The 26,484-nt window shown below is 41.9% G+C and overlaps 1 protein-coding gene across 1 annotated transcript; it reads right to left on the reverse strand.

Annotated features, from left to right (window-relative positions):
- Positions 1 to 1,066: 1,066 nt before the first annotated feature.
- LOC122560424 (cytochrome P450 2K4-like) lies at positions 1,067 to 26,279 on the reverse strand. The gene is made up of 9 exons (XM_087997983.1): positions 25,948 to 26,279; positions 24,648 to 24,810; positions 13,277 to 13,426; positions 11,258 to 11,418; positions 10,172 to 10,345; positions 9,187 to 9,328; positions 8,843 to 9,030; positions 8,040 to 8,181; positions 1,067 to 2,786 (listed from the first exon to the last, which is right to left on the reverse strand). The coding sequence occupies exons 1-9, from the start codon at positions 26,146 to 26,148 to the stop codon at positions 2,608 to 2,610; spliced, it is 1,500 nt and encodes a 499-aa protein (XP_087854109.1). The 5' UTR covers positions 26,149 to 26,279; the 3' UTR covers positions 1,067 to 2,607.
- Positions 26,280 to 26,484: the final 205 nt, after the last annotated feature.

Raw genomic sequence — 26,484 nt, forward strand, 5'->3', positions numbered from 1 at the left:
GGAGCTTGCTAATTGGAAACTACAGTCAGATATAAATAGGTTGAGTGAGTAGCCAAAAGATCTGGCAGAAAGAGTACAATATGACAAAATGTGAAGGCATCTTAAACCTCAATCTATCTCTGACAGCATCACTTGTCTCTGAAATAGCAGGATTCTGCTGATGCCCTTAAAATTGCTATGAATTCCTTGTTGCAGGTTTCTTCCTGTTTTAGATTTCAAGAAGGACTAGGGAGCCGTAGTGTTTGAAACTACAAGAGATTTTATTAAGCAGATGTTCACTCTACCAGACAGCAAACAAGTCTGTATTGTATTCCTCCAAACTGGCTGGTAACATCATTATCATATCGTGTAAATCAGACTCTTAAAGTAACAGTCCAATGTACTGAAACAGATACACATCAAGGACATTTTACTAGAACTGTCCGGGGCACTGGTTTGACCACACATGGAATATTCTGGTTTGAACTCTTGCTGAGGGAGAGATTCACTTACATCGGAAGCAGTTCAGTGAAGGCTCACTAGGCTGGTTCCTGAAAATGAAGGGATTGTCTTATTCAGAATGTTTGAATCTGAGGTCTCGATGGCACAACTTAATGAGTGAGGAAGAGATGTTCATAATGTGGCCAAATAGTTTGAGCTTCAACCTGCAAATCGTTCCAAATTGTGGACAGTTGGTCTCCCACTCTGAGAGATTTCTGGTCAAATATGTTGAGGAAAATCGTTCAATCTTCTACCACCACTGTCCTTCGCTACAGTCTGCAAAATGGGGGTGAAGGGCCACGGTGCCACTCTAACCCCTACTGCTAGAGTGACACCTCAACCTCAAAAAAACCTTATTTAAAATAGATCTCCAGCCAATGTTTCAGGGTAGACCTGACCTACAATGCAGCATTTCCAGCTTCTCAGCATTTGCTAATTTTTAAAACCAACCAACTCCTGTGATCAAATGAAACTAAACAATAGATTTCAATGTTAACACCTGAACTTACTAAAAGGAGACAGTGAATACAAGGATAAAATTGACATTCAAGGCTTGGATGATAAAGAAAGTAACTGATACACAATAAACATTGCAACATCTAATTTATTAAGAGCACAGCAACAACAGTTCATCAATTAATGAACCATATTTTGGGACAACAAAGTTATTTTGCATGGAAAAGATTTGATAGTTTACAAAATCATGAAATATTTAATAACAGATAAAGAACATTTGCTTCCAATGGCATCAGGATCATCAATTTAATTAACAAAATGTCCAAGGATTTCTGAGAAAAAAATTACACAGCGAGTTATTAAGAGTTGGATTTTGCTGCCTTAGTCAGAACCTCCAAAAGTATAAATATCCAATTGGGATAAATTCCCCGGGCTAATCGTGGAAAGAGTATGGATAGCTGCATCAAAGAGTCAGCAATAAACACAATAAGCCTCCTTCCATACATTATTATTATGATTTAAATGTGTCCCAAAGACAAAACTGAAAAGCAGACTAAAATATATATAATTGTAGAAAATAGAACAGTACAGCATGGAACACACTCTTCAGCCCACAGTGTTGTATCGTATATGACACCAAGTTAAACTAATCCCTTCTGCTGCCAATGGTCCATAACCCTAGAGGGATATATTTATTCATGTGCTTATCTATAAACCTTTTAAACACTCCTATTGTATCTGCCTTCAGGACTACCCCCAGCAGTATGTTCCAGGCACCTACCTCTCTCTGTGTTAATACCTTGCCCCTCTTACCTGAGCTATAAGCCATTTCAAAACTCGCTGTGATGTTTTTTGAGAAGTTAGTATTTATGTAAAGAAAAGATAATGGGAGAATAAAAGGCTGACAGTAAAGAATGATCAAACTTTGCAAGAAAGAGGCTGTTCAATAATTGGTTGGCCCGGACACAGGATGGTCAACTGATGGAAGTGACATAGGCAGCGCTGGAGGTTAGGGCACGCAGAGGCTAGAGGTCAAATAATTAAATCTCCACAAATATGTCTAGAGTTGATAACCTTCATGTTTACTTACAGGGTAAGTTATTGACTGTACAAATGTCTGTTCACCATTATACATTAAACAAATAGGCATTAGCGAGTTTTGAGAAGATTTGTAGCTCAAGTTGGGGTTTAGAATGTTGGTTTGTTCACTGAGCTGGAAGGTTCATTTCCAGATGTTTCATTACCCCACTAGGTAACATCTTCAGTGGGCCTTTGGCGAAACAATACTGAAAAATTCCTACTTTATATTTATATGTTTGGGTTTCTTTGGGTTGATGGTGTCATTTCCTGTGGTGATGTTATTTCCTGTGGTGATGTCGCTTCCTGTTTCTTATCTCAGGGGGTGGTGCTATCAACAAACACATCAAGTTAGACCCCATTTATCACCCCCTGAGAAAAGGAACAGGAAGTCACTGATCCTTCTAACTCCTTTGTGTTTTGTGACAGAGCTAGCTTGTACAGTGAATGTCACATCATAAAAGTAAATATAATGATGATGACTCAGCCCAATTTGACAGGCACTGTGTGAAGAAACAAGGGAACGCTTTTATTCAGATGATTAAATGTTTGTGCAAACGAAAATCACATTAAATCATGAATGAGGTGGCTACATCAGCGACGCACAGCGCACACAGTTTGGTACTTTGGGAACGCAGTAAAACCCACTCCAGACTCGAGTTCCAGTTCACTGACATTCGGTGGGACATGAAACTTAAATTTTTGGATCAGAGTAGTAAAGAAGAGGAACAGCTCCATTTTAGCCAGGGTCTCACCAGCACACATCCTTCGACCTGCAAAAACACATTTGCAGAAACAGAAGTGTCAAAGCAGCTCTTCATCACACAATGGTGTTCACAATTTTTTTTATAACAAACAGGATCTTGCTGTTTTATGCTGCCTTTTTGGAACAATATCTCTTAATCACTTAGATGCCAATGTTTTCAGGATTGTGAAATTCATCGATGAGATACGTTGCTGACTGTAGCTTGTTGTTCCAGCACCAGGAATTGCAGGAGCGTCGAGCAGGAGGCTGCTCACAAGGTTACACATTTGGGCAGTTGCTTTACCCGAAACACTACTTGGTAGTGTCTCCCACCCATCCTCCTCCTCTATCCAAAAAAAATAGTTCTGTACATCGGTCGGTAAGGTGGTATTTGTTTTCTTTTGTGTTTCATTTTTTCAGTGGTCTATTTGAGAAATTAGAATAGTGGGAATGGCGGTTAGGGAAATTGAATGTTCCTCCTGCAGTATGTGGCAGGTAAGGGTCACCTCCAGTGTCCCTGCTGACTTCATTTGTGGGAAGTGCACCCAATTCCAGCTCCTCGAGGACCGTGTTAGGGAACTGGAGCTGGATGAACTTCGGATCATTCAGCAGTCCAAGGAGGTTATTGAGAGGAGTTGCAGGGAGGTAGTTACTCCACAGCCACATGAAGAAGGTGGCTATCCATCAGGGATAGGAAAGGGAACTGGCAGGCAGTGTAGGGATCCCCTGTGGTGGTTCCCTCAACAACAAGTGTATTGTTTTGCTTACCGTTGGGTGGGAGTTGGGGTGGGAACTACCTACTAGGGATAAGCAATGGGGCACAGGTCTCTGGCACAGAGTCTGTCCCTGCTGCTCAGAAGGGAAGGGGGAAAGAGGAGCAGAGCTTTAGTCTCTGGGGCTTCTATAGTTTGGGGGACAGATAGGAGGTTTTGTGGGAACAAGCGAGACTCACTGTTGGTGTTTTGCCTCCCAAGTGCTAGGGTTTGTGATGTCTCTGATCATGTTTTTGGGATCCTTGAGGGGAGAGGGAGCAGCCACAAGTTGTGGTCCACATAGGCACCAACAACACAGGCAAGAAGAAAGATGGGGACCTAAGGCAGAAAGTCAGGGAGCTTGGTTGGATGCTTAGAACTAGAACAGTTTTTATCTCTGGATTGTCACCCATGCCACGTACTACTGAAGCAAGGAACAGGGAGAAAGTGGAGCTGAACATGTGGCTGCAGGGATGGTGCAGGAGGGAGGGTTTTGGATTCTTGGATAATTGGAGCTCTTTCTGGAGATGATGGGACCTCTACAAACAGGATGGTCTTCACCTGAATCAGAGGGGTACCAATATCCTGGATTGGGAGGAATTTGCTAATGCTCTTCAGGGGGGTTTAAACTAATGTAACAGGGTTGTGGGAACCTGAATTGTAGTTCCTGTACACAGGAGGTTGAGGGTAGTGTGGTTTGGGATAGGTTTACAAGGTCATGATGAGGAAGTTAAATGTCACAGAGGGGTCAGTTCCATGCTTTACTTCTCTTCCAGGGCACATTGGGGACTTTAGGGTTACAAATCCTACTACCAAACAAAAAACTTACTGCAACAGCAACTGATAGCCTGTACTCTTTCAATTCACACATGCGAATTTCCCCCATTACATCCAGGTAAGCCTAAGCAAGACCTTTGTCCTTTCCAGACGGACCAATAGCCCTGGCGTCAAAATAATTTTATGAATAAAGTATATTTTTGAAATAAAAAAAACTGTCTCCCTCTCCCATTGTGTTACTTCGACCCCATATTAGCATAGGTATGTGAATCCCCATTCACTTCCGCTCCACATTATCATAGGTATGTGAAGCCTCCAATTACCTCACCTCCATACTAGCATAGGTATGGGAGATCCCCATTTGTAGCAGGCAAAACCTTTCTGCCTTAATTCCTTTCCATTAACACATAATCATGGAAGCTATGATAATCAGTTTCTTTAGTCTATTCACACATTAGTATAGGACATCAACATTCATCAGGTTTTGTAAAATCATAATTACCTACTTTAAATTATATGATGTCAATCATCCATGTGACTGATACATCTTTGCTCCAATTCCTATAAAATATACTATCTCTGGGTGTAAGGCAGAGATTCGGGAAGAAGATTCGCTACAAGTAGGCACTCGGCTACTTTAGTGATGCTTTGAATCTCTCACCGGCTGTCTGATAATAAAGTTACTGCTATTGAACAGAAAACCTGTGTCATCTGGATTTGTGGAACAAAGCAGATATCAACAATGAGAGGACACTGGCAGCCAGGACGTTGATTTGAAATGTGTGTACTTCAATGCCAGGAGCATCAGGAATAGGGTGGGTGAACTTGCAGCATGGGTTGGTACCTGGGATTTCAATGTTGTGGCCATTTCAGAGACATGGCTAGAGGAGGGACAGGAATGGAGGGTATAGATTCCAGGATTTAGATGTTTCAGTAAGAACAGAGATGATGGTAAAAGAAGGGGTGGTGTGGCATTGTACATCAAGGGTAGTATTACAGCAGCTGAAAGAACACTTGAGGACTCATCCACTGAGGTAGTTTGGGCTGAGGTTAGAAACAGGAAAGGAGAGGTCACACTGGTGGGAGTTTTCTGTAGGCCTCCAAATTGTACCAGGATGTAGAGGAAAGGATAGCAAAGATGATTCCCGATAGGAGCGAGAGTAACAGGGTAGTTGTTTTGGGGGACTTTAACTTCCCCAATATTGACTGGTAATACTATGGTTCAAGTAGTTTAGATGGGTCAGTTTTTGTTTAATGAGTGCAGCAGGGCCTTCTGATACAGTATGTAGACAGGTCAACAAGAGGCAATGCAACATTGAATTTGGTTCTGAGGAATGAACTCAGCCAGGTGTTAGATTTGGAGGTAGGTGAGCACTTTGGCAATAGTGACCATTATTCGGTGATGTTTACAATAGCAATGGGCAGGGATAGGTACATACTGGAGGAAAGGCAATTATGATACGATTAGGCAAGATTTAGGATGGGGAAGGAAACTGCAGGGGCTGGACACAGTTGAAATGTGGAGCGCATTGAAGGAACAGATACTGCAGGTCCTTGATAAGTATGTACCTATCAGGCAGGGATGTAGTTGTTGAGAGAAGGAGCCATGGTTTACTAAAGAAGTAAAAGCTCTTGTCAAGAGGAAGAGGAAGGTTTATGTGAGGATGAGGCATGAAGGCTCACTTAGGTGGCTGGAGTGTTATAAGTTAGCCTGGAAAGATCTAAAGAGAGTGCTAAGAAGAGCGAGGAGGGAACATGAAAAGTTGTTGGCAGTTAGGATCAAGACCTAACTGTATAAGACCTTCTATACGTATATTAGGAATAAAAGAATGACTAGAGTAAGATTAGAGCCAATCAAGAAAGTAGTGGAATGTTGTGTGTGGAATCTGAAGACATTGGGGAAGCACTTATGAATACTTTTCATCAGTATTCACATTGGAAATTGGCAATGATAGTGAGAATAGAGAGATCCAGGCTCCAGGATTAGATGGGATTGAGGTTGACAAAGAGGAGGTTTTAGCAATTTTGGAAGATCTGGAAATAGATAAGATCCCTGGGATGGATGGAATTTATCCTCAGATTTTCTGGGAAGCCATGGAGGAGATTGCAGAGACTTTGCCTTCGATCTGTAGGTCATCATTGTCTAAGGAATAGTGCTAGAAGACAGGAGGATAGGAAACTTTGTTCCCTTGTTTAAAAAAGGGAGTCAGGCCAACCCTGGTAATTATAGGCCAGTGAGCCTTACTTCAGTTGTGGGTAAGGTATTGGAAAAAAGTTGTAAGAGATATGATTTATAATCATCTGGAAAGGAATAATTTGGTTAGGAATACTAAACACAGTTTTGTGAAAGGTAGAGCTGAAAATGTGTTGCTGGAAAAGCACAGCAGGTCAGGCAGCATCCAAGGAGCAGGAGAATCGACATTTCGGGCATGAGCCCTTCTTCAGAAATCCTGGAATCTTCAGGGAGGTCTTACGAGAAAAGGCTAGGGGATCTGAGGCTGTTTTCATTGGAGAGAAGAAGGTTGAGAGGTGACTTATCAAGACATATAAGATAATCACAGGTTTAGATAAGGTGGACAGTGAGAGCCTTTTTCCTCAGATGGTGAAGGCTAACACAAGGGGACACAGCTTTAAATTGAGAGGTGGTAGATTTACGACAGATATTAGGGGTAGTTTCTTTACTCAGTGTAGTAGGGGCGTAGAACAGTCTGCCTGCAACAATAGTAGACTCGCCGACGTTAAGAACATTTAAATGGGCATTAGACATACATGTGGATAATAATGGAATGATGTAGGTTAGATTGGTATCGGGTCAGCACAACATTGAAGGCCAAAGAGCCTGTACTGCGCTGTAACATTCTGTGTTGTATGAGTAGCACTTTCATCTTGAAGGCTGGAAGTTGAAGTGCCACACCAGAACCTGAGCCACAAATTTGAGGCTGGTGCTCTCACTGTGGTACTAAACAAGAGCTGCATTGTCATAGGGGCTAGTTTCCAGTGGACATGTTAAATTGCAGTCATGTCTGCCATTGTGTATTGGCCGCAGAGATTCCCAACATTTCAACAGTGATCATAATTCTAGAATAATGATGACAGGCACTTTAAATCGCCCTAATCAAGAAAACGTGTTCATTTCTGGTGTGCCAGCAATTAATCTCACCTTTATGGAGACAAATAAGTTTTTGCAGTCTTAGGAAAAAGACACATTACCCCAGATTCCCATTCCTGATTGCGACTCAATCCTCCAGTTAAAAACTATGTGCACAGATATTGCATCGGACTCTGTTTGGACAGTAGCACACTCAGCAATGTCTTTCTCTCCAAAACAGAATCCTAGAATCACTACAGTGTGTGGGAGCAGGCCATTCAGCCCATCAAGTCCACAGCTCTGAAGAGCATCCCACCCTACTCATCCCCTTACCACTATCCTTGTAATTCTGCATTTCCCATGGCTAACCCATCTAACCTGCACATCCCTGGACACTATGGGCAATTTAGCATGACCAATCGACCTAACCTGCACAGCTTTGGACTGTGGATGGAAACCAAGCACATAGAGGAAACACACACACACACACACACACAGGGAGGGTCACTGGCACTGGGAGACAGCAGTGCTAACCACTGAGCTATTGTGCCACCCTAAAAGAACTAAAATTCCCTCAATGATGCATCTCCTAGATCTTATTCTCCCCAGCCAGGGACGGATTATTTCACTCACATATCATTCAAAAATTAATAAGAGATGTTACCTGCAGAGAAAGGCATGAAGGCATCTCTCTTCACAAACTTGCCCTCAGCATTCAGAAAGTGAGATGGGTTGAACTCATTTGGTTTCTCCCATTGGGTTTTATCGTACAGCACAGAGGACAGCAATGGGATTACATGGGTTCCCTACAAATATTAAAATATCATTTCTGGATTATGTTTTTATTATTAAAATACAAAGGCACTGTTGAAAATAATTGTACAGTTGCTCATTGATAAATGTATTTGAAATTTAGAAAGAGCATTTACATTCTAATTGTCGTCCCCTGAGCATCCTGATTTGAATTGCTCCAGGTTTGGTGGCTGTGCTGCAGTGGTCTGGGTCTTAAACTCTGGAATCCCCTATTTCTTTCTCCTCCTTTAACAAGTTCCTTAAAACCTGCCTTTTGACTAAGCTTTTGGCTGCATATCTATATATATATAGTTTTATGGCTTTTGGTGTCAATTATTCTTCAATAACTCTCCAGTAGATATTCTTGGGTTACTTTACTACATTAAGAGGAGCTGTGCAAATAGCAAATTTTGTACTCAGGCCATATCTTTTCAATATAGTTCTCCACTCCTCCTCTTTTCCTCCACTACCTGCACATATTGCAACTTTAATAAAATACCCAAATGCAGTCAGACATTGCCAAATTATTCTAAATAACATGGTGCGTGTAAGTTGATGAGCTTGAATCATTCAGGTACTCATGGTGCACAGTGCACCAGTTTTCAATGTTCCCTTTCTTCCTTCCTATTGTCTGTCTATCAGGCCCTGAATGCAGCCAGCCTTTCCTGAGGTTACCTTTGGAATGAAGTGTCCTCTGAAGTTTACATCCACTGTTGTTTCATGTGTTATGCCCAGTGGTACGATGTCCCCAAACCTCTGGATTTCATGGATCACTGCATCAGTGTACGGCAAATCTTTCCGATCTTCAACTCTTGGATGTCGTTCTGATCCAATAACTCTGATAATTTCCTCATGAACCTTTTCTGCAATCCGAGCACATTTTAAAGTCATTGGAAATACTGCCATGATATTGTTGAACAACATCAAAATCTCAAATCACAATAAACAGAGAATAGGAGACACTGAAAACCATCCAACAAGGTCAGCTCCAGAGTGGAATTAATCAGAGTGCTCCTTACTCTGAATCTCTGGATATTTCATCATCAGAAGCATTCCCCAACGAAGTGTGGTTGAGGTGGTCTCCATCCCTGCAGCAAACAGGTTATTCGTCGAGGTCAGTAAGTTGTCTTCATGAAAGTATGAATTATGGTTCACTGATTCCTGAAAGCAAGATTAACAATGCAATAGCTCAGAATTGAATTGAGACCTGTACTGTAAGTCCTATGATGCATACTTAATCTGACACATTGATTATTGGGTATTGCAGCTCAAAATAGGGGCCAGGAAAACAAGGCTTCTGTATGTTTACTCCAGCATAGTACTGAGGGAGGCCAAACTGTCAGAGGTGCAGTCTTTCAGATAAGATGTTATTCTGAGGTGCTATCTCCTCTCAGGTCAATGTATCACAAAGATATCTATTCCACTGTGCTTTTCAAGACTTTAACATGCCCCAAAGCACCTTAAAGTCAATAACAAGTGCTTTTTGTAGTGCAGCCATTAGTATAATGTAGGAAGTGTATGAGCAATTTTAGCAGGGCAAACTCTCACAAACAGCCATGAGGTTCTGACCAGATTTATTGATCTTGGGCAAATCTACATCAGAAGGTGACGACATTTCCAAACTGCTTCATCAGCTGTAACATGCTTTGGGCCATCCTGGGGTGATGAAAGACATAGTGTAAATGCCAATTCTCTTTCTAAAAAGAACCCTTTACCGAGAATCATATACATTTGCAAAAAAAGGAGTGCTATTCAGCCCATACACCGCCATACACCGTCCCTATACACCGCCCCTGTACTCCGCCCATGTTCACCATCACTGTACTCCGCCCCTGTACACCTCCCCTGTACACCATCCCAGTACACCGCCTCCGTACACCGTCCTTGTACTCCGCCCCTGTACACCATCAGGCCAATGATGAACTGAACCAAGTTGACTTTTTTTTCCTGAAATACATAACTTTGGGAAGGCGGCGAAACTCTGAAAAACAAAGGGGTGTTTACCTTCTGTTGTCTGATCATGAACACATCGATAAAACTCCTCAGGTCATTGTCATCTAGTTTCTGACGATTTTCTTTGAAGAAGCCTTTGAGGAAATTCATAGTCTGTTCTGTATTGGTAAACACTTTATTGTGTCTTCCTGGAAGGAATCTCAGGAGTGGAAATGCATTGTACAGCTACAGAATCAAAATAAGACCATGTTATCAAGGTAGATATTGAAATGAACCAATTACTTGCTCACATCGAAGTAATCGCAATTTCAAAATAAGTGATAGATAAATCTTTTAAACATTATGAATCTTCGATAAATACAGTGGTTTGTGAACATTGAGTAATTATAGCTTTTTGCTATAATTATCATCATACAATGCCTGTAACAGTTGTGTAAACAAATTCAATAACTTTCAAAAGGGAATTGGATAAATATTTCAAAAAAATCAGTTTGCCGAGTTATGGGAATGAGAAAGGGTCTTGGACCATTTGCATAATTCTTTCAAAGATATTGGAGAAGGATCACTGGTCCAAATGATCACATTCTATGTTGGACAGGCCTCTGTTTCAGTTTCAATAAACAAGAGGTCACTTCCAGAGACTCAAGAATTTGAGGTAGCTTGATGGGTAGTTGAGAGGATATTTTCACTTGTCAAAGTATTTAATACTGAGACTATACATTTGAAAGTAAGACACTGTTTGAAAAACACAGAGATGGGGATGGATTTGTTCTCTCAAAGTGTCATTAACTGTTGGAATTGACTCCCCAGACCAGCATATATTGAATCTATTCAAAGTGGAGTTGATGGGTATAGTTTCATGAGCAGGTTTAGAGTCACAGGAGGCTGTAAACCTTTGTGGATGACACTGGCACACACCTGCCCATCCCCAAACCCGCCCACCCTGTTATGTGTAGGAGGGGTAGGCCTAGTACAGCCTGCCTATCTTCACGCCAGTTGAGGCCTTAACTGGGCAATTAATGGCCAATTATATTGCACCACAAATTTAATGAGGCTCCACGTACAGACCCCTTCCATTTACTGCAAGTTGCAAATGATCTCCTCTGGAATGTAATTCAAATGAAAGATGAAACTTACGTGGACCACAGGTGAACCGACAAGTTGAATGTTCTCATTCACTCTCTTTACTAAACTGACAAACTTTTCATCATCATAATCAAATCTGTCACCAAAAACTATAGAACAAATTATATTGGCCACAGCAGAGTTCAGTTGGATAGTTGGATTAAACGGTTGGCCTGCAAAAGAAATTTTAAACATGACAACCAATCGAGTATTGAAGCTTTATGTAGTGATTGTAATGAGGTTAGCCAGGTGGACCTCAGAATAGGAGCTCCCTGACTGGGCTGTTAACTAGGTCCAATCAGGGAGTCCTGGTTGGCAGATGTAAACAGGAGTGTGCTGTGGAATCCCATCCAATTCTATTTTTATTTAATCCTTGCCCTCCCATTCACTGTTTGATCACACAGCATAGCCCTTTGATGTCAAGGGCACTGCTTGTCACTGACCACTTGGATGTTTCTTTTCTCCCTGGTGGTGGAAAGTGAATAAAGATTCGTGCACCTTGTGTCTTTCACCGTGTCTCACACCTGCACACACACACCATGGGTGCGGGGGAATAAATAAGCACTACCGCAGTTAGGCGGTAGTGTGTGGATAATATGAAAAAAAGAAAAATAAATAAACAAGAGTGACACTGCAGGAGAGGAGTGTATTATTTCCCCCTCCAATTCTATTTTGATTTTATCCCTGCCCTCCCTTCACTGTTTGATCATGCAGCATTGCCTTTTGAGAAGGGCACTGCTTGTCACTGGCCACTCGGGTGTTTCTTTTCTTCCTGGTGGTGTGAAATTGTCAAAAAGATGAAAGAAATAAACAGGCGTGTCAGAGACTCTATCCGTTCTGGGAGCTGGCTGTGAGGAAGCTGGACAACAGTCAAGTACTATGCAAGTTTAAATAAAAGGTTCAAAGTTTGGGAGAAGATTTGTAGCTCGGGTGCTCGTCGTTGTGGTTCTGTTCGCCGAGCTGGGAATTTGTGTTGCAGACGTTTCATCCCCTGTCTAACAGCACACAAACCAACAGCCACTCTCAGACAACAACTCACCAGGACGAAGGACCCGATACCCAGCATGAGCAAAACCAATGTAGTGTACAAAATCCCATGCAAGGACTGTACAAAATGCTACATAGGACAAACAGGAAGACAGCTAACGGTCCGCATCCATGAACACCAACAATCCACGAAACGACATGATCAGCTATCCTTAGTAGCCACATACTCAGATGACAAGCAACATGAGTTCGACTGGGACAACACGACTATTATAGGACAAGCCAAACAGAGAACAGCCAGGGACTTCCTAGAGGCATGGCACTCATCCACAGATTCAATCAATAAGCACATCGACCTGGACCCAATATACCGACCACTGCAACGGACAGCTGGAACTGACAACCGGAAGCAGCAGGTACAAATCACTACAAATGCCGGAGGAAAGATCACAGAAGCGCTTCACAGGAGGCTCCCAAGCACTGAGGATGTCACCTAGACAGGGGACGAAACGTCTGCAACACAAATTCCCAGCTCGGCGAACAGAACCACAACATTAAATAAAAGGTGAATTGGTGATGGGATACCAATTTCTATGGTGATATTTCACTTTACAAGAAATCACAATTGCATTAATCTTCAGGTAACATCCTGAAGCTTGTTCCCTTGGTTATAGAATGAAGATGGATAGGAGATAGCTGACACTCACCAGAATTTTAAGAAACCTTCAACATCCAAATTGAGCTAGGGAATTGCAGAACAGTTCACAAATTGAGAGATGGATGAACTTGAAATCTATGAACTAGCTGTTTTATTCCATCAGATGTGATTTATATGTCTACACTTGGAGTAGGGGGAGCATACCACAATAATTGCAATTAGTTTTGGATTGCTCTTACATAGAGCTAGCAGAAACAGTGGCCTGAATGGTCCCTTTCTGTGATATAGATTTCTGTGATTCTTTAATGTACATTGGCATTCATAAATAATACATACAGGGAAAAGAAACAATGGTAATTCTGTTTGGTAACCTTACACAAACTCACCTTTATAAGCCTCAATCATTTTTACCAGAAAATCTGACTCCTCAATTATTTTGTCTTCAATGGTTTTCTTTCCCATTCCAAAATCTCGTAATGTGGTGAGGGCAAATCTTCGCATTTGCTTCCATGACTCCCCGTGACCAAAAGTAATACCTTAAATCCATCAGAAAGAAGCAAACACTATCATCACTCTTGTAATCCTCACTTAAACTGACAACTTTCCTCATAGAATCAAGGGCCTGACTAATGAGAGAACTAGTACACAGTGAAGTGAGAAAGGTTTGCATTTTTGTCGTAAATATTTCTATACAGAACTCTTCTAGAGATAACATCCAGGCATCCCAAATGTTTCAGTCACTGAGTTACTTTTCAGGTGTACTCACTGTTAGAATATAGTAAATGCACTAACCAAGTTACACACAATGAGCTTCCACTAACTATTTATTTTAGAGATATTGATGAAGGGACGAATAGGAACATAGGAAGAGGAGACCCCTCAAGGCTATGTCACGATTCAATGAGATCCTGGGTGACTGTGGTGAAACGGTTAAAAATTATGTCCCAATACATGTGTGAATCTAACCGGAATGGAGGTGTTGCTTAGTCCCGTGTGAATCTTATTACACACCTCCCCGTGTGAATCTTCTTATCTGTATGTAACCAGAATGGAATGTGTTTTTTAGCCTTGCTCTGCTGTTCACATGAATGTTTATATCTGGAAAAGAGTATATCAGCTGGAAAAGTCTCCAGTTCGGTGAGTCTGCTCCGGGGTTACGTTTAACCGCCGAGCGTGGGTTGTTGGCAACCGCTCTACGAGAACTGACGGCTCCCAGTTCCGGTAACATGTAGAGTGAGTATAAGCCAGACCCGGGAGTCTGCTCCGGGGTTACGTTTAACCGCCGAGCGTGGGTTGTTGGCAACCGCTCTACGAGAACTGACGGCTCCCAGTTCCGGTAACATGTAGAGTGAGTATAAGCCAGACCCGTTGTAAGTATGAGACCTGGTTGTGGCGACGCTGCGGGGAATAAAATGCTCATATTCTAGCAGACTCGCCTCTTGGTCGTTTGTTCTGTGTCAGACTACTCTCCTACGAACCTGACCTTGAGAATTTTTTAAAACATTTTGGCGCTGCGAGCAGGGTCAATCGCAATTGAGGAGAGATTTTGATACAGAACAATGTTTTGGAAAAAGACTAAGAAACCAGAAGAACAAACTGTGGAGGTCCCGACCGTCCCGGGATGGCATGGACCGTGGCATGACGTGGCAGTTTGTTTGAGAAATGGTGGGGGGCGACCGGAGGAACCCCAGGGTCGCTGCTGTCCACCCTTGAGAGGATCCCAGTCCTGCCGAAGAACCCCTTGCCTGGGGTACAGCGGAGGATGTGGGCATGTCCAAAAAGCTGAAGCGGAGTTAACAGAATTGAATGGGATTGAACTGAACTGAACTGAGTGGAACTGAACTGAATTGAACTGAAGTGAATCAAATTGAACGGAACAAAATGGAACTGAGCTAAATTGAATTGAAATGGACGGAACTGAATTGAACACAATTGAATTGAACTGAACAGACCTGAACTGAGCTGAATTGAACTACACTGAATTGACTGAACTGAAATTAACTGAAACGAATTGAACTGAATTAAGCATAATGTAACACATGTATTGGGCCAAGCAGTGGAATGTGGTGAAACGGTTAAAAATTATGTCCCAATACATGTGTGAATCTAACCGGAATGGAGGTGTTGCTTAGTCCCGTGTGAATCTTATTACACACCTCCCCGTGTGAATCTTCTTATCTGTATGTAACCAGAATGGAATGTGTTTTTTAGCCTTGCTCTGCTGTTCACATGAATGTTTATATCTGGAAAAGAGTATATCAGCTGGAAAAGTCTCCAGTTCGGTGAGTCTGCTCCGGGGTTACGTTTAACCGCCGAGCGTGGGTTGTTGGCAACCGCTCTACGAGAACTGACGGCTCCCAGTTCCGGTAACATGTAGAGTGAGTATAAGCCAGACCCGGGAGTCTGCTCCGGGGTTACGTTTAACCGCCGAGCGTGGGTTGTTGGCAACCGCTCTACGAGAACTGACGGCTCCCAGTTCCGGTAACATGTAGAGTGAGTATAAGCCAGACCCGGGAGTCTGCTCTGGGGTTACGTTTAACCGCCGAGCGTGGGTTGTTGGCAACCGCTCTACGAGAACTGACGGCTCCCAGTTCCGGTAACATGTAGAGTGAGTATAAGCCAGACCCGTTGTAAGTATGCGACCTGGTTGTGGCAACGCTGCGGGGAATAAAATGCTCATATTCTAGCAGACTCGCCTCTTGGTCGTTTGTTCTGTGTCAGACTACTCTCCTACGAACCTGACCTTGAGAATTTTTTAAAACAGTGACCTGTGACCAAACTCCATTGCTTAACAAATCAGCAACCTCAGATTTAAAATTAACAACTGATCCAGCATCCACTGTCGTTTGTGGAAGAGAGTCCCAACAACTGCAATCCTCTTGGTGTACAAGTGCTTCCTACCATTTTGCCTGCTTGGTCTGGCCCTGCTTCTCAGACTCTGCTGCCCCTCGTTCTAGAATCCCCAACCAATGGAAACAGTTTATCTGTACCTACTGTTTTTCCTGTTTATACCCCGTTTCTTTCCCAGTTTCTTTTCTTGTTTATAATTTTCCTATTAATATCTCAAAGACTTCAATCAGATCACCCTTTAAGAGTAAACAGGCGTAATTTGTATAATCTTTCCTCATAACTTACCATAATAATAGCTAGGACATCAGGAAAAAAAGTATTCTACTGTACTTTAAGTAATACCATGAGACACTTTACTCCCACTGGAGAGAGAAGATGGGAAGAATTCCAAGAAGCGTACCTCTGACAATATAGCATTCCTACACTACCTGCGAGTATTAACCTGGATTATATGTTCAAGTCTGGAATGAAACTTTAGCCCACATTATCTGACTCAGAGACAAAAATGATTATGACATCACTGAGTGTAGATTGTATGGCAATGCAATGGGCTCCCTCCACAACTTCAAGCTGTGTTACACTCAACACAGGATTGATGAATTGATGGTCGAACATGAGAATGTTTCATTTCACAGCACCATTATGTGCTCATACATCTTTAAAAGCTTTTTTATTTAAACAGTCAAAAAAACTGTCACAAAGCTAGTCTCTTTTTTCTATAGCTGTTCAGTGGCTCAAGGAGACTCTGTCCTTGATTTTTTTCAGAGGTGCAATAAACCAGGCCGGGCTCCGATCAGTCTGGTTTCATAGAGATGAAAAGGATTTTGAGAGGCCTTTTGTTTATTTGTAAACAAATGAGACTTCAGGCCAAAGTGGTCAGGCTTTAGAAGCGACCTGTATAAAGAAAAAGGAGTGGTCAGCTTTCTGAGCTGAGCAGTTTAGTTCAGTCTGACCTGGTGAGAAGTTCAACAGGGAGTTGTGTAGGAACTCTCTCTCTCTTTCTGTCCTTCAACTTCAACCTGTAAGCATGTGTTCCATTTATACTGGGTTATAAAGGGAGTTTGCTTATTGGGACTGTTGTGCATATTCGGAATAGCATCTTTAAATCTAGTTTGGATAGATTGCATTCTGTAAGCATTTTTTATTCTGTTCTTTGTGTTTCATTTTAATTGTGTGAATAAAATTTTGTCTGTTTTAAAATCTAGTAGCTATCGAGCTATCTTACTCCGGGTAATTTTCACTGTACACTTCCAAAACAAACTGCAAAGTTATGGTCTGGGGCTGCCTGTTTAAGAATATTTTGAGTCATCTGGCCTTTTCCACAACAGGTTGGGGGCTCTTTGCGGGATTTTAAACAGCGAATGTTCGGTGTTAGTGTCTTTAATTCGAGTGTTGGTTTTGTTGGGTAGACAATGCTTGGGTTAGTAATGGATCTTTCAGACGCCAAAAGATTTCTGGATGTAGATGCGCTGACTTTGGAAGTTTTGCAAAAAGTGAATAAGACCAAGTTGCAAGATTTAGCAGGTAAACTGTAGTTGGAACTGCCTGCTTGTGTGAGGAAAAGAGAGATAATTACAGCAGCAGCTCAGCATTTAAACCCGCTGGAGAAACCATCAGAATCTGTAGAGATGGCAAGAATTCAATTGCAAATGAAGCAGCTAGAGTCAGAGGCAAGAGATAAGGAAAGGGCAGCAGAAATGAAACAGTTTGACTTACAATTAAAAGCAGAAGAGAGGGAAAAAGAGAGAGCACCAGAGGAGATAGAGAAAACAGCGAGCTTTTGAACTTCAAAGACGAACGCTTAAAAAGGAAAGTCAGCTTAAAAGGCTGGAGATAAAGGCTGAGGGTAGGCTTAGTGAGGATGAGCAAGCCCCTGATAATCAAAAGCCTAGTGAGAAACTGTTTGTTTAAGTATGTTCAAGCATTGGCTGAATTTGACGAGAAGGATGCGGAAGCCTTTTTCATCTCATTTGAAAAGGTGGCTTAACAAATGCAGTGGCCAGTGGCAATGTGGGTTTTGTAGATCCAAACGAAATTTGTAGGTAGGGCTAGTGAGGTATTTGCATCCCTCTCAGAGGAGTTATCTGCATAGTGTGCAAAGGTGAAAAAAGCCATTTTACGTGCACGTGAGCTTGTACCAGAAGCCTATAGACAATGTTTCAGGGCTCTAAGGAGGGACCCTGGTCAAACCTATATTGAGTTTGAAAGGGTCAAACAGTCATTTCAATAGATGGATAAGAGCTTTAAAAATCAAGCAAACCTATGATGCCCTTAGAGAGGTAATTATTTTGGAGGAATTCAAAAATTCACTGCCCGAAGTAGTCCAAACTCACGTGGAAGAGCAGAAAGTTAAAACAGCAAGGTTAGCAGCTGAAGTGGCTGATGATTATGAGCTGGTCCATAAAACCCGGTTTGGCTTCAAGAATCAATTTCAGTCAATGAGGGATAGAAACTGGGGCAAAGAGAAATCCTCATGTGGAAAGGAAAAGGTGGATCTCAGTGAAGATCATTAGGATAATGTACCACAGAGTTAAAAAAGAGACTCTTGAGAGGGACAAAGAAATTAAAAAGATCTGGTGTTTTCATTGTAGTAAAGTGGGCCACATGAAATCAGTGTTTAGATCCTCCTCTTCCTCACTCTCTCCACTCTGCAGGCACTCCTGATAAAGGGTTTTTACCAGAAACTCCGATTTTCCTGCTCCTTGGATGCTGCCTGACCTGCTGTGCTTTTCCAGCACCACTCTGATCTAAACTCTGGTTTCCAGCATCTGCAGTCCTCACTTTTGCCGACATAAAATCAGTGCTGGTGGGCTAGGAGAAAGCCAGATGTAGGAAAACCAGACAAGCCTGGAAGTTTTGTTGGGCTAGTAACAAAAAGCACAAGGCAGCTTAGACAACTGCCTCAGAGTGTACAAGATGATCAGAAGTTGATTAAGAAGTAAATTCCAGATCTGCTTAAAGCATAAGCATGCAAGGGTAAAGTGTATTCACGTAGGCCAGGAGTAGTAGGTAAGGAGGTTACAATATTATTCAGTCTGTAATGCTGAAGGATGAGGCGATATGTACTCCTGAGGGTCTATTGCCAAAAAAGGTACTGGTAACGTGAAGTCATGGTAAGAAAAAAATTCTCAGTTATTTAAAGTGAGGCTAGAGAGTCCAGAGAAGAGTGGAGAATTTGTGGTAGGAATAGTGGACAAACTCTCAACTCCAGGAATACAATTTGTCCTTGCAAATGATATAGCTGATTCACCGGTAAGCATGTTGCCTGTTCTGGAGATACAGGCAACTGAAGACATGGAGAATGTTTATCCAGGAATTTTCCCTGATTGTGTGATCACAAGATCACTGAGGCATAAGCTGAAGCAGGAGAGATCAAAAGGCACCGATAAGGAAGCTGACATAGTGTTATCTGAAACTTTCTTTGATCAGATAAATGGAACAGAGAAGGAGCAAATAGGTAAATATGCCAGTATCTTTAGCTCTACTAAGCTGATTGAATTACAGCAGAAAGATGAGGAGTTAAAATAGTTAGAGCGAAAGGCATTTACTGAGAGAGAAAGTGAATACATTCCTGTGTGTTATTACTTAACAAATGATGACTTAATGAGGAAATGGAGACCATCACACATTCAAGCAGATGAGAAATGGACAGAGATTCATCAAATTGTTTTGCTGGTAGGGTGTAGAAAGGAGATGCTGCGAGTGGTGCATGAGCGACCACTTGGAGGTCATTTAGCGGTGAGGAAAGCACAGGCTAAAATACAAAGACATTTTAGTGGCCTGGACTACGCAAATATATAGTTGTATTTTGCCAGACATGTCATATATGTCAGCTAATCGGAAATCCACAGCCAGTAATTAGACCTGCACCTTTAGTACCCATTCCAGTGTTTAAGGAACCTTTCACAAGAGTCTTGATTGATTGCGTAGGTCCCCTACCTCAAACAAAAAGGGGGCATAAGTGTTTACTAACAATAATGGATGTGTCGACTGGATTTCAAGAGGCAATCCCATTTTGCATCATCACAGCTAAACGGATTGTAGAATTATTACTTAATTTTTTTAAAAACTAGATATAGACTACCAGTAGAGATCCAGTCACATCAAGGATCCAACTAGACATGCAAACTATTCGAGTTTATGGGTAACTTGGGAATAAAACAATTCAAATCTACTGCGTACTATCTGGAATCACAGGGAGCACTAGAGAGAAGGCATCAAACACTGAAGGCCATGTTGGGGGCTTATGATCAGGATTATCCAGGTGATTGGGATAAGGGAATTCCACTTGTATGTTTTGTGATCACAAATGCACCGAATAAATCGACCAAATTCAGTCCATTTGAATTAATTTTTGGGCATGAAGTAAGAGGACATTTGAAATTGATCAAGGAGAAATTAATAAGTCAGAATTCAGAGACTACCTATTTGGACCATGTGTCAAATTTTAGGGAACGGTTAAATAGAGCTGGAGAGTTGGCTAGACAGCCTTTAACAGTATCACAGCATACAGTGAAACAGGAAGTGTATAAGATATCACAAATTTGCAATTTTGCAATTGCGGATAAAGTATTGGTGTTACTTCCAGGTAACAGGTCAGCCTGTAAAAGTAAGGTTAAGTGGACCTTATCAAATTGAGAAGAAATTGAGTGAGGTGAACTACTTGATAAGGACTCCAGACTGGAAGAAATCTCACAGAGTGTGTCATGTGAATATGCTCAAAAAGGAATTTTGATAGGGAAGGAAAGCAAGAGGAGAAGGTGTAAATGATTACAGCACAGAAGGAAGAACCAAGTTCAGAGGATTCTGAATTGTACATTCCTCAAATCAAATTAGACAATGAGGAAGTTGTCAAAAATTGGGATAAGTTATTAAGTTACTTTCCACAAGAAAATCAAAATCACCTGAAAGAGTTATTACTATCACATGGAGAGATATGTAAAAATTAATTGGGTAGTACTAACCTAATTGTGCATGATGTAGATATAGGAGATGCTGTTCCGGTTAAGCAACATCCTTATAGGCATAACCCTGTAACACTGGCACAGATCCAGGAGGAGTGCATGCTCCAAGATGGCATAAACAAAGTGAGTTACAGTGACTGGAGCTCACCCATAGTCTTGGTTCCAAAGCCAGATGAGACCTAATGGTTATGTGTGGACTATTGCAAAGTCAACGCCGTTACAAAGACTGATGCATATCCAATTCCACAGTTGGAGGGCTGTTTCAAAAAAGTGGGACCAGCAACTTACACTTCGAAGTTGGAGTTGCTCAGAGGCTACTGGCAAGTACCTCTGTCAGAGAGGGCAAAGGCGATTTTGGCTTTCGTAATGCGAAATGGACTATATCCATTCAAAGTCATGCCATTTGGTATGAAAAATGCTCCAGCCACATTTCAGAGACTGTCTAATAAGGTCATTGCCAGATTACCCAACAGTGTGGTGTATATTAACGATTTGGTGATTTTTAGTCACTCATGGAAGGAACATTTACAGCATTTATCGGACTTGTCCGATCAACTTCGGAAGACAGACTTGGTGGTTAACTTAGCTAAAAGTGAATTTGCCAAAGCCCAAGTCATCTTCCAGGGCCATGTTATTGGACATGGAAAAATTACTCCATCAGACGCAAAAACAAAAGTAAATGGGGAATTTCCCAACTGTCGACAAAAAATTGATACTATGGTTCCTGGGGTTGAGTGGATTTTACCGAAAGTTTTTGCCTTGGCTATGTGGTAAGAAAGGAGGGTTGCATCCAATGCTGCCTGCTGACTGGAGTGGCAGCTGTGCCCATGTAATGCTGCTACACAAGGTTGTTATATTGCTACATGTACAGCTTGATGCTAGTCAGTCAGCTCTACACTGAACTAAGTGATGGTATCTCCCTAATCCAATGGTTCGGATTGATAGCATAGGACAGCAGAGATGTATGTCTAATGAGTTTAAGGCCCTCAATGAGAACTATACTGTCAATGCCCTTGTAGCCTTAGGGGAAAAATTGGATGCTACCACCAAACTATCATGGCAAAACAGACAGGCCTTAGAATGGATACTGGCAGAAAAAGGCAGGGTTTGTGTGATGTTTGGGTAACATTGCTGTACCTTTATACCTAACAACACTAGCCCTGGGGGATCTTTTACTAAAGCAATGGAGAAATTAAAGAATCTGAGACAGGAGCTAAAAGACAATGTGGAGTTTGGTCATCAAGCTTTTGATTGGCTGAATAATATATTGGGGTCTTGGGGAAAATGGTTTGTCAAGATTGGTCTTATTGTAGGTGCAGTTTTACTTGTTGTCGCCTTCGTCTTTTGTTGTGCCTTACCTTTTATCAAGTCTTTCTTAGTTCTCGTCACTATACGGCAGCTTGTGGTCATTTCAGCTAACCCCGGAAGTGTATCCTCCTCCGACGGAGTCTCACTGCTTTACTATTACAACCTGACAACTGCCATGGTGCACAGCACATGTCCACATGAGAACCTTGATGCTACTTCTGATGAACTCACCGGTCCTAGAGTGTAAGGGGTCTTGGGTCTTTTTTCCTGTTCTAGTTATTGGAGGACAGGGTTTTGGCCCAAGGGACTCCAGGAATGGAGGAAGAACCCTTTAAGACTCAGACTCCAAAAATTATCCAGTCCATGTTGGGACATAAACTGTTTGTATTGGACATCAGAGGGTCTGAGCTTATTGGCTTCTTCCTCTAGGTGAGACTAGTAGGTCTCAAAGGGGGGATATGGAAAATAAAGAGCATGAAAAGCATGGGAAGGGTTAAAGAATGAGACCACTGGTAATCTGTTACAAGCAGTCTGTGGAATATTACACGAGTCAAAAGGTCACTGTGACAGGATGGAGCCACTGTGACAGAATGAGATAAGGATAGTGGATTGCTGCTAGCAGAGTCAGATTGGGGCTGAAAGGTCACTATGGCGGGCTGGGATAACAACAATTAGTAAAGTCAGCCTTGTCTGCTAAATACCATCATGGCAGTTTGTGACAGGTCGGGACAATAAGTATTTAGGATATGACGATAAATATCTAATCAGTAGTTAGCAGGGTCAGCCTATGAGAGAAGACCATTGTGGTAGGTGGGTGGTAAAATATCTAATCATGACATTAGAATGATATTAATTAGGGCCTGGGACGGAAGACCATTGTGGCAGAGGTGGTCATAAAATATCATAATATTAAGTAGAATGTTGGAAAAAAAACCATAGTGGCAGAGGTAGAGGGATAACAGGAACTAACATCACTGGTTTATGATATATCTGGAGAGAGATAACTCTGACAAACACAGTTAGGCATGCTGATAAGCTAACAAAACATGATAACAAAAAGATATAAAGAGCCACGGACCCTTAGGTTCGTGGGCAATCAAGAATTTGTGGTTTTCTGTTTGCCAACAAAAGACCGACTTCTCCACATCTCCTGGTGAATCTCTACATTTTCTCCACAACAAACTTTAGCAGTGTGGCTGCTCCGCACACTGTATTGTTCAAAAAGGGCAAGAGGTTTCAGTGGACAGTGGACTGTCAAAAGACATTTGACAGCCTAAAAACTGTATTACCCACAGTCCCAGTATTAGCCACACCAGATTACATAAAGTCTTAAGGTGACTATCAATGCCAGTGATGTGGGTGTCGGGGCGATGCTCCTGCAGGAGGATGATAAAGGGATAGAAAGACTCACTGGGTATGTTTCCAGGACTTTGAACGTACATCAACAGAAATATTCAACGGTAGAAAAATCTTTAAGCTTGGTGTTGGCCTTACAATATTTCAGTGTTTATATTACCAGCAATGCATCTGAGACAATCGCACACACTGATCACAATCCATTAACATTTGTGGAAAAGTTTAAGGACAAAAATGCCAGGTTGTTTAAATGGAGCTTGTTGTTGCAGCCATTCATTTTGACAATTGTGCATGTGGCAGGTCATGAAAATGTGATTGCCAATGCGATATCGAAACTCAAATGAGATATGGGGGCGTTCGGTGTTGGGTGTACCACGGCCTGAATTTGCATGGGGTTGTGCATGTTTCTAGTTAGTATAGTGTATCTATGTTTAGACTACTAACTGGGTTTTGAAGGATTAAAATGAAGCCATCTTTTGGTGTTGATGGTTCATTTTTTAAGCGGGGAGGGGGAGGTGTCACAAAGCTAGTCTCTTTTTTCTAAAAGCTGTTCCTTGGCTCAAGGAGATTCTGACCTTGATTTTTTTCAGAGTGGTAATAAACCATGTCAGGCTCAGATCAATCTGGTTTATTACAGAGATGAAAAGGATTTTGAAAGGCCTTTTGTTTATATGTAAACAGATGAGAGTTCAGGCCAAAGTGGTCATGTTTGAGAAGTGTTTTAGAAGCATTGGTGCTCTACACAAGCCTCCTCCTACCCATCTTCATGTAACTTCAATCTCAGTAGATGCTAGGTCAAATATTAATTTGAGATTGGTGTTCAATCAGCTTCTGTTAACCAAAGATATTCAGAAATTCGAGGTGAAAAAGTGAGCTATTTCAAAGATGAGCTAAAGTGTCACACAGTGTCAGAACAAGTTATGTACCCAACCTTCCAGTATAACCCTCGTGTATTGCTGAATATATTATCAGTGGCATTTTGAAAATCAAGGAGAATAGGGTGCTGAGTGCAGTTTCTAAACATCCCCATGCTAACATCCCCAATTGTCATATAACGGTTATAATTATTGGACGTTGTGTGATTAAGCATAAGCATACGTTTTAGAAATTACACAGAATTAGTTACTGTCTTTCTAAGTTTTAACTTTCTAAGTTCTTAAAAACATAATACTTTAAAAACAACTTTGCCAAACACTGAAAGATATTCATTATCCAAACGGGGACAGAATACAGTCTGATTTTAACTGATAGGTTTTACAATAGTGAAGATGCAAATTACCGTGTCCTTTCGAAACTGCTTCAAATATTGGGATGTGTGCTCTCTCTCCAAATTCATCTGCATTGTTGGCGAGAGCATCCCTCACTGCTTCATAACCGGTCAGCACCACTGCAGTTGTGGGTCCCAGCTTGATGCTAAATACCTCGCCATATTTCTCAGATAGCTTCAAGAAAAGGTTTACATGACAAATTATTACCAGTTTTTCCATGACACGTCCATTTGTTGTTCATTACACCAGTGACCTTTCAGACTGTTCCATGAACCAAACATCGATCTCTCACTCAGCAGCACTCACCAGCTCTCAGGATCTACACTGGACATTCACCTCAGCTCCAGCTCACCCTCAGACAACTTTCAAAGATATCAGCTTCAAATCCATTTCTTACATCCTCGACATATCTTTACCTTTATGCAGCTCTGTTAGTACATCACTCAAATACAATGTAAAACACTCACTAACATCCTGTTCACTCTCTCCACTATACTATCTCAAGGTATAATGATACAGCTAGACTCAATCATCATGAGATAGGCCAGTACAAAAGCCAAATCTCTGATGACATCAGCCGTGTGTTCCTGGTATTGGTTTCAGAAACTACTTACACCCCTGTGATGGAAAGGAAGGTTAGAGATTGAATCCCCAATAAATCCATTACCTTGTGGTTTAACAGGGGAGAACTAAGTGTGTGAGGGAGAGAGCACAAATTTAAAGGGTAAGGATGTAGGATGTTACAATCCAGCAGTCTGGCTTCAATGCTGGAAGACATTTACTGGTTTAAAGGCAGTGAATGTTTCTTCAGTTAATATCTCCTATTCACCACACCAGTGACCTTTCAGACTGTTCAATGGGCCACACACCCAGGCTGCACACCACTTTCCTGGGGATGGAAAATGTCATGCTGACTGGTACCTGAGAGAATTCTGCATCTGATGGACACTGGAGAGGCGGAAGAATATGGTTTCCCCCTCCCACACGAAATTTTTATTGAAATTCTTTCTTACTTCTGTTTTTTCTTGTTGCAATATATTCGCCTTTTCATCCCCGAGTAACTTTAAACACTCAGACACTCCCTCTGATGTCGGTGGTCAGGTTACAGGGGACGAAGACACTCCATTACCTGGCAAACATGGTGTCAATTTCGGGGTAATATCAGCTGGATTCTGGTTGGTTTGCACTGGTGACAATAACTCACTGAGATCACCCCTTCAGAGCAGAAATTCACATCCCCAAGCACTGAACACAAATGGGAAAGAGCAAACCAGGCTTCTGATTCACTGTCCGAGTCTAACTCGCTCTTACCTTCATCAAAGATTTGTTCACCTTCTTCAGATCCAACATGTGCAGGTTCCCGATCACTGGGAGAGAAGGGGGTCCCGGGGGGAAGTTGATGACCCCGGGATTTTTCAAGCCGCTGTTGAAATACAGCAGGAGGATAATGGTCAGAGCCCCCAGCAACACCAGGGTGACGGCATCCACAGGGAAAATACTTACAATCGACATCCCGGGATCGAAACTGGCAACAGGAGGGGCCGCAGTTTATATTCGAGCTCAGCTCCTGCACTGAAAAGCTGCAAAAAGATTCAAAAGGGAAATCTCTCACTGATCGATGTGGTTTTAAACTCTCGGATTATCTGAACTTTCCCTTGTCGAAGCCCTTTTATGTAATGAACTACAGTGGGTGGCAATGACCTTCAAACCAATTGGAAGGCAGGAAAGAAAACTCTGTTCCTCTCAAAAATACAATTTGTCAATTGCAAACAGTCACTAAATTTCCCCCTCACCTCTCACCCAGTGACACCCGTGAGCGATGTTGGTATTGCTGAATCTGTTGGGAAA

Source organism: Chiloscyllium plagiosum, unplaced genomic scaffold (genome assembly GCF_037043375.1).
Source record: "Chiloscyllium plagiosum isolate Xiang-an unplaced genomic scaffold, Cpla_swu_hap1 HiC_scaffold_20, whole genome shotgun sequence".
NCBI lineage: Eukaryota > Metazoa > Chordata > Chondrichthyes > Orectolobiformes > Hemiscylliidae > Chiloscyllium > Chiloscyllium plagiosum.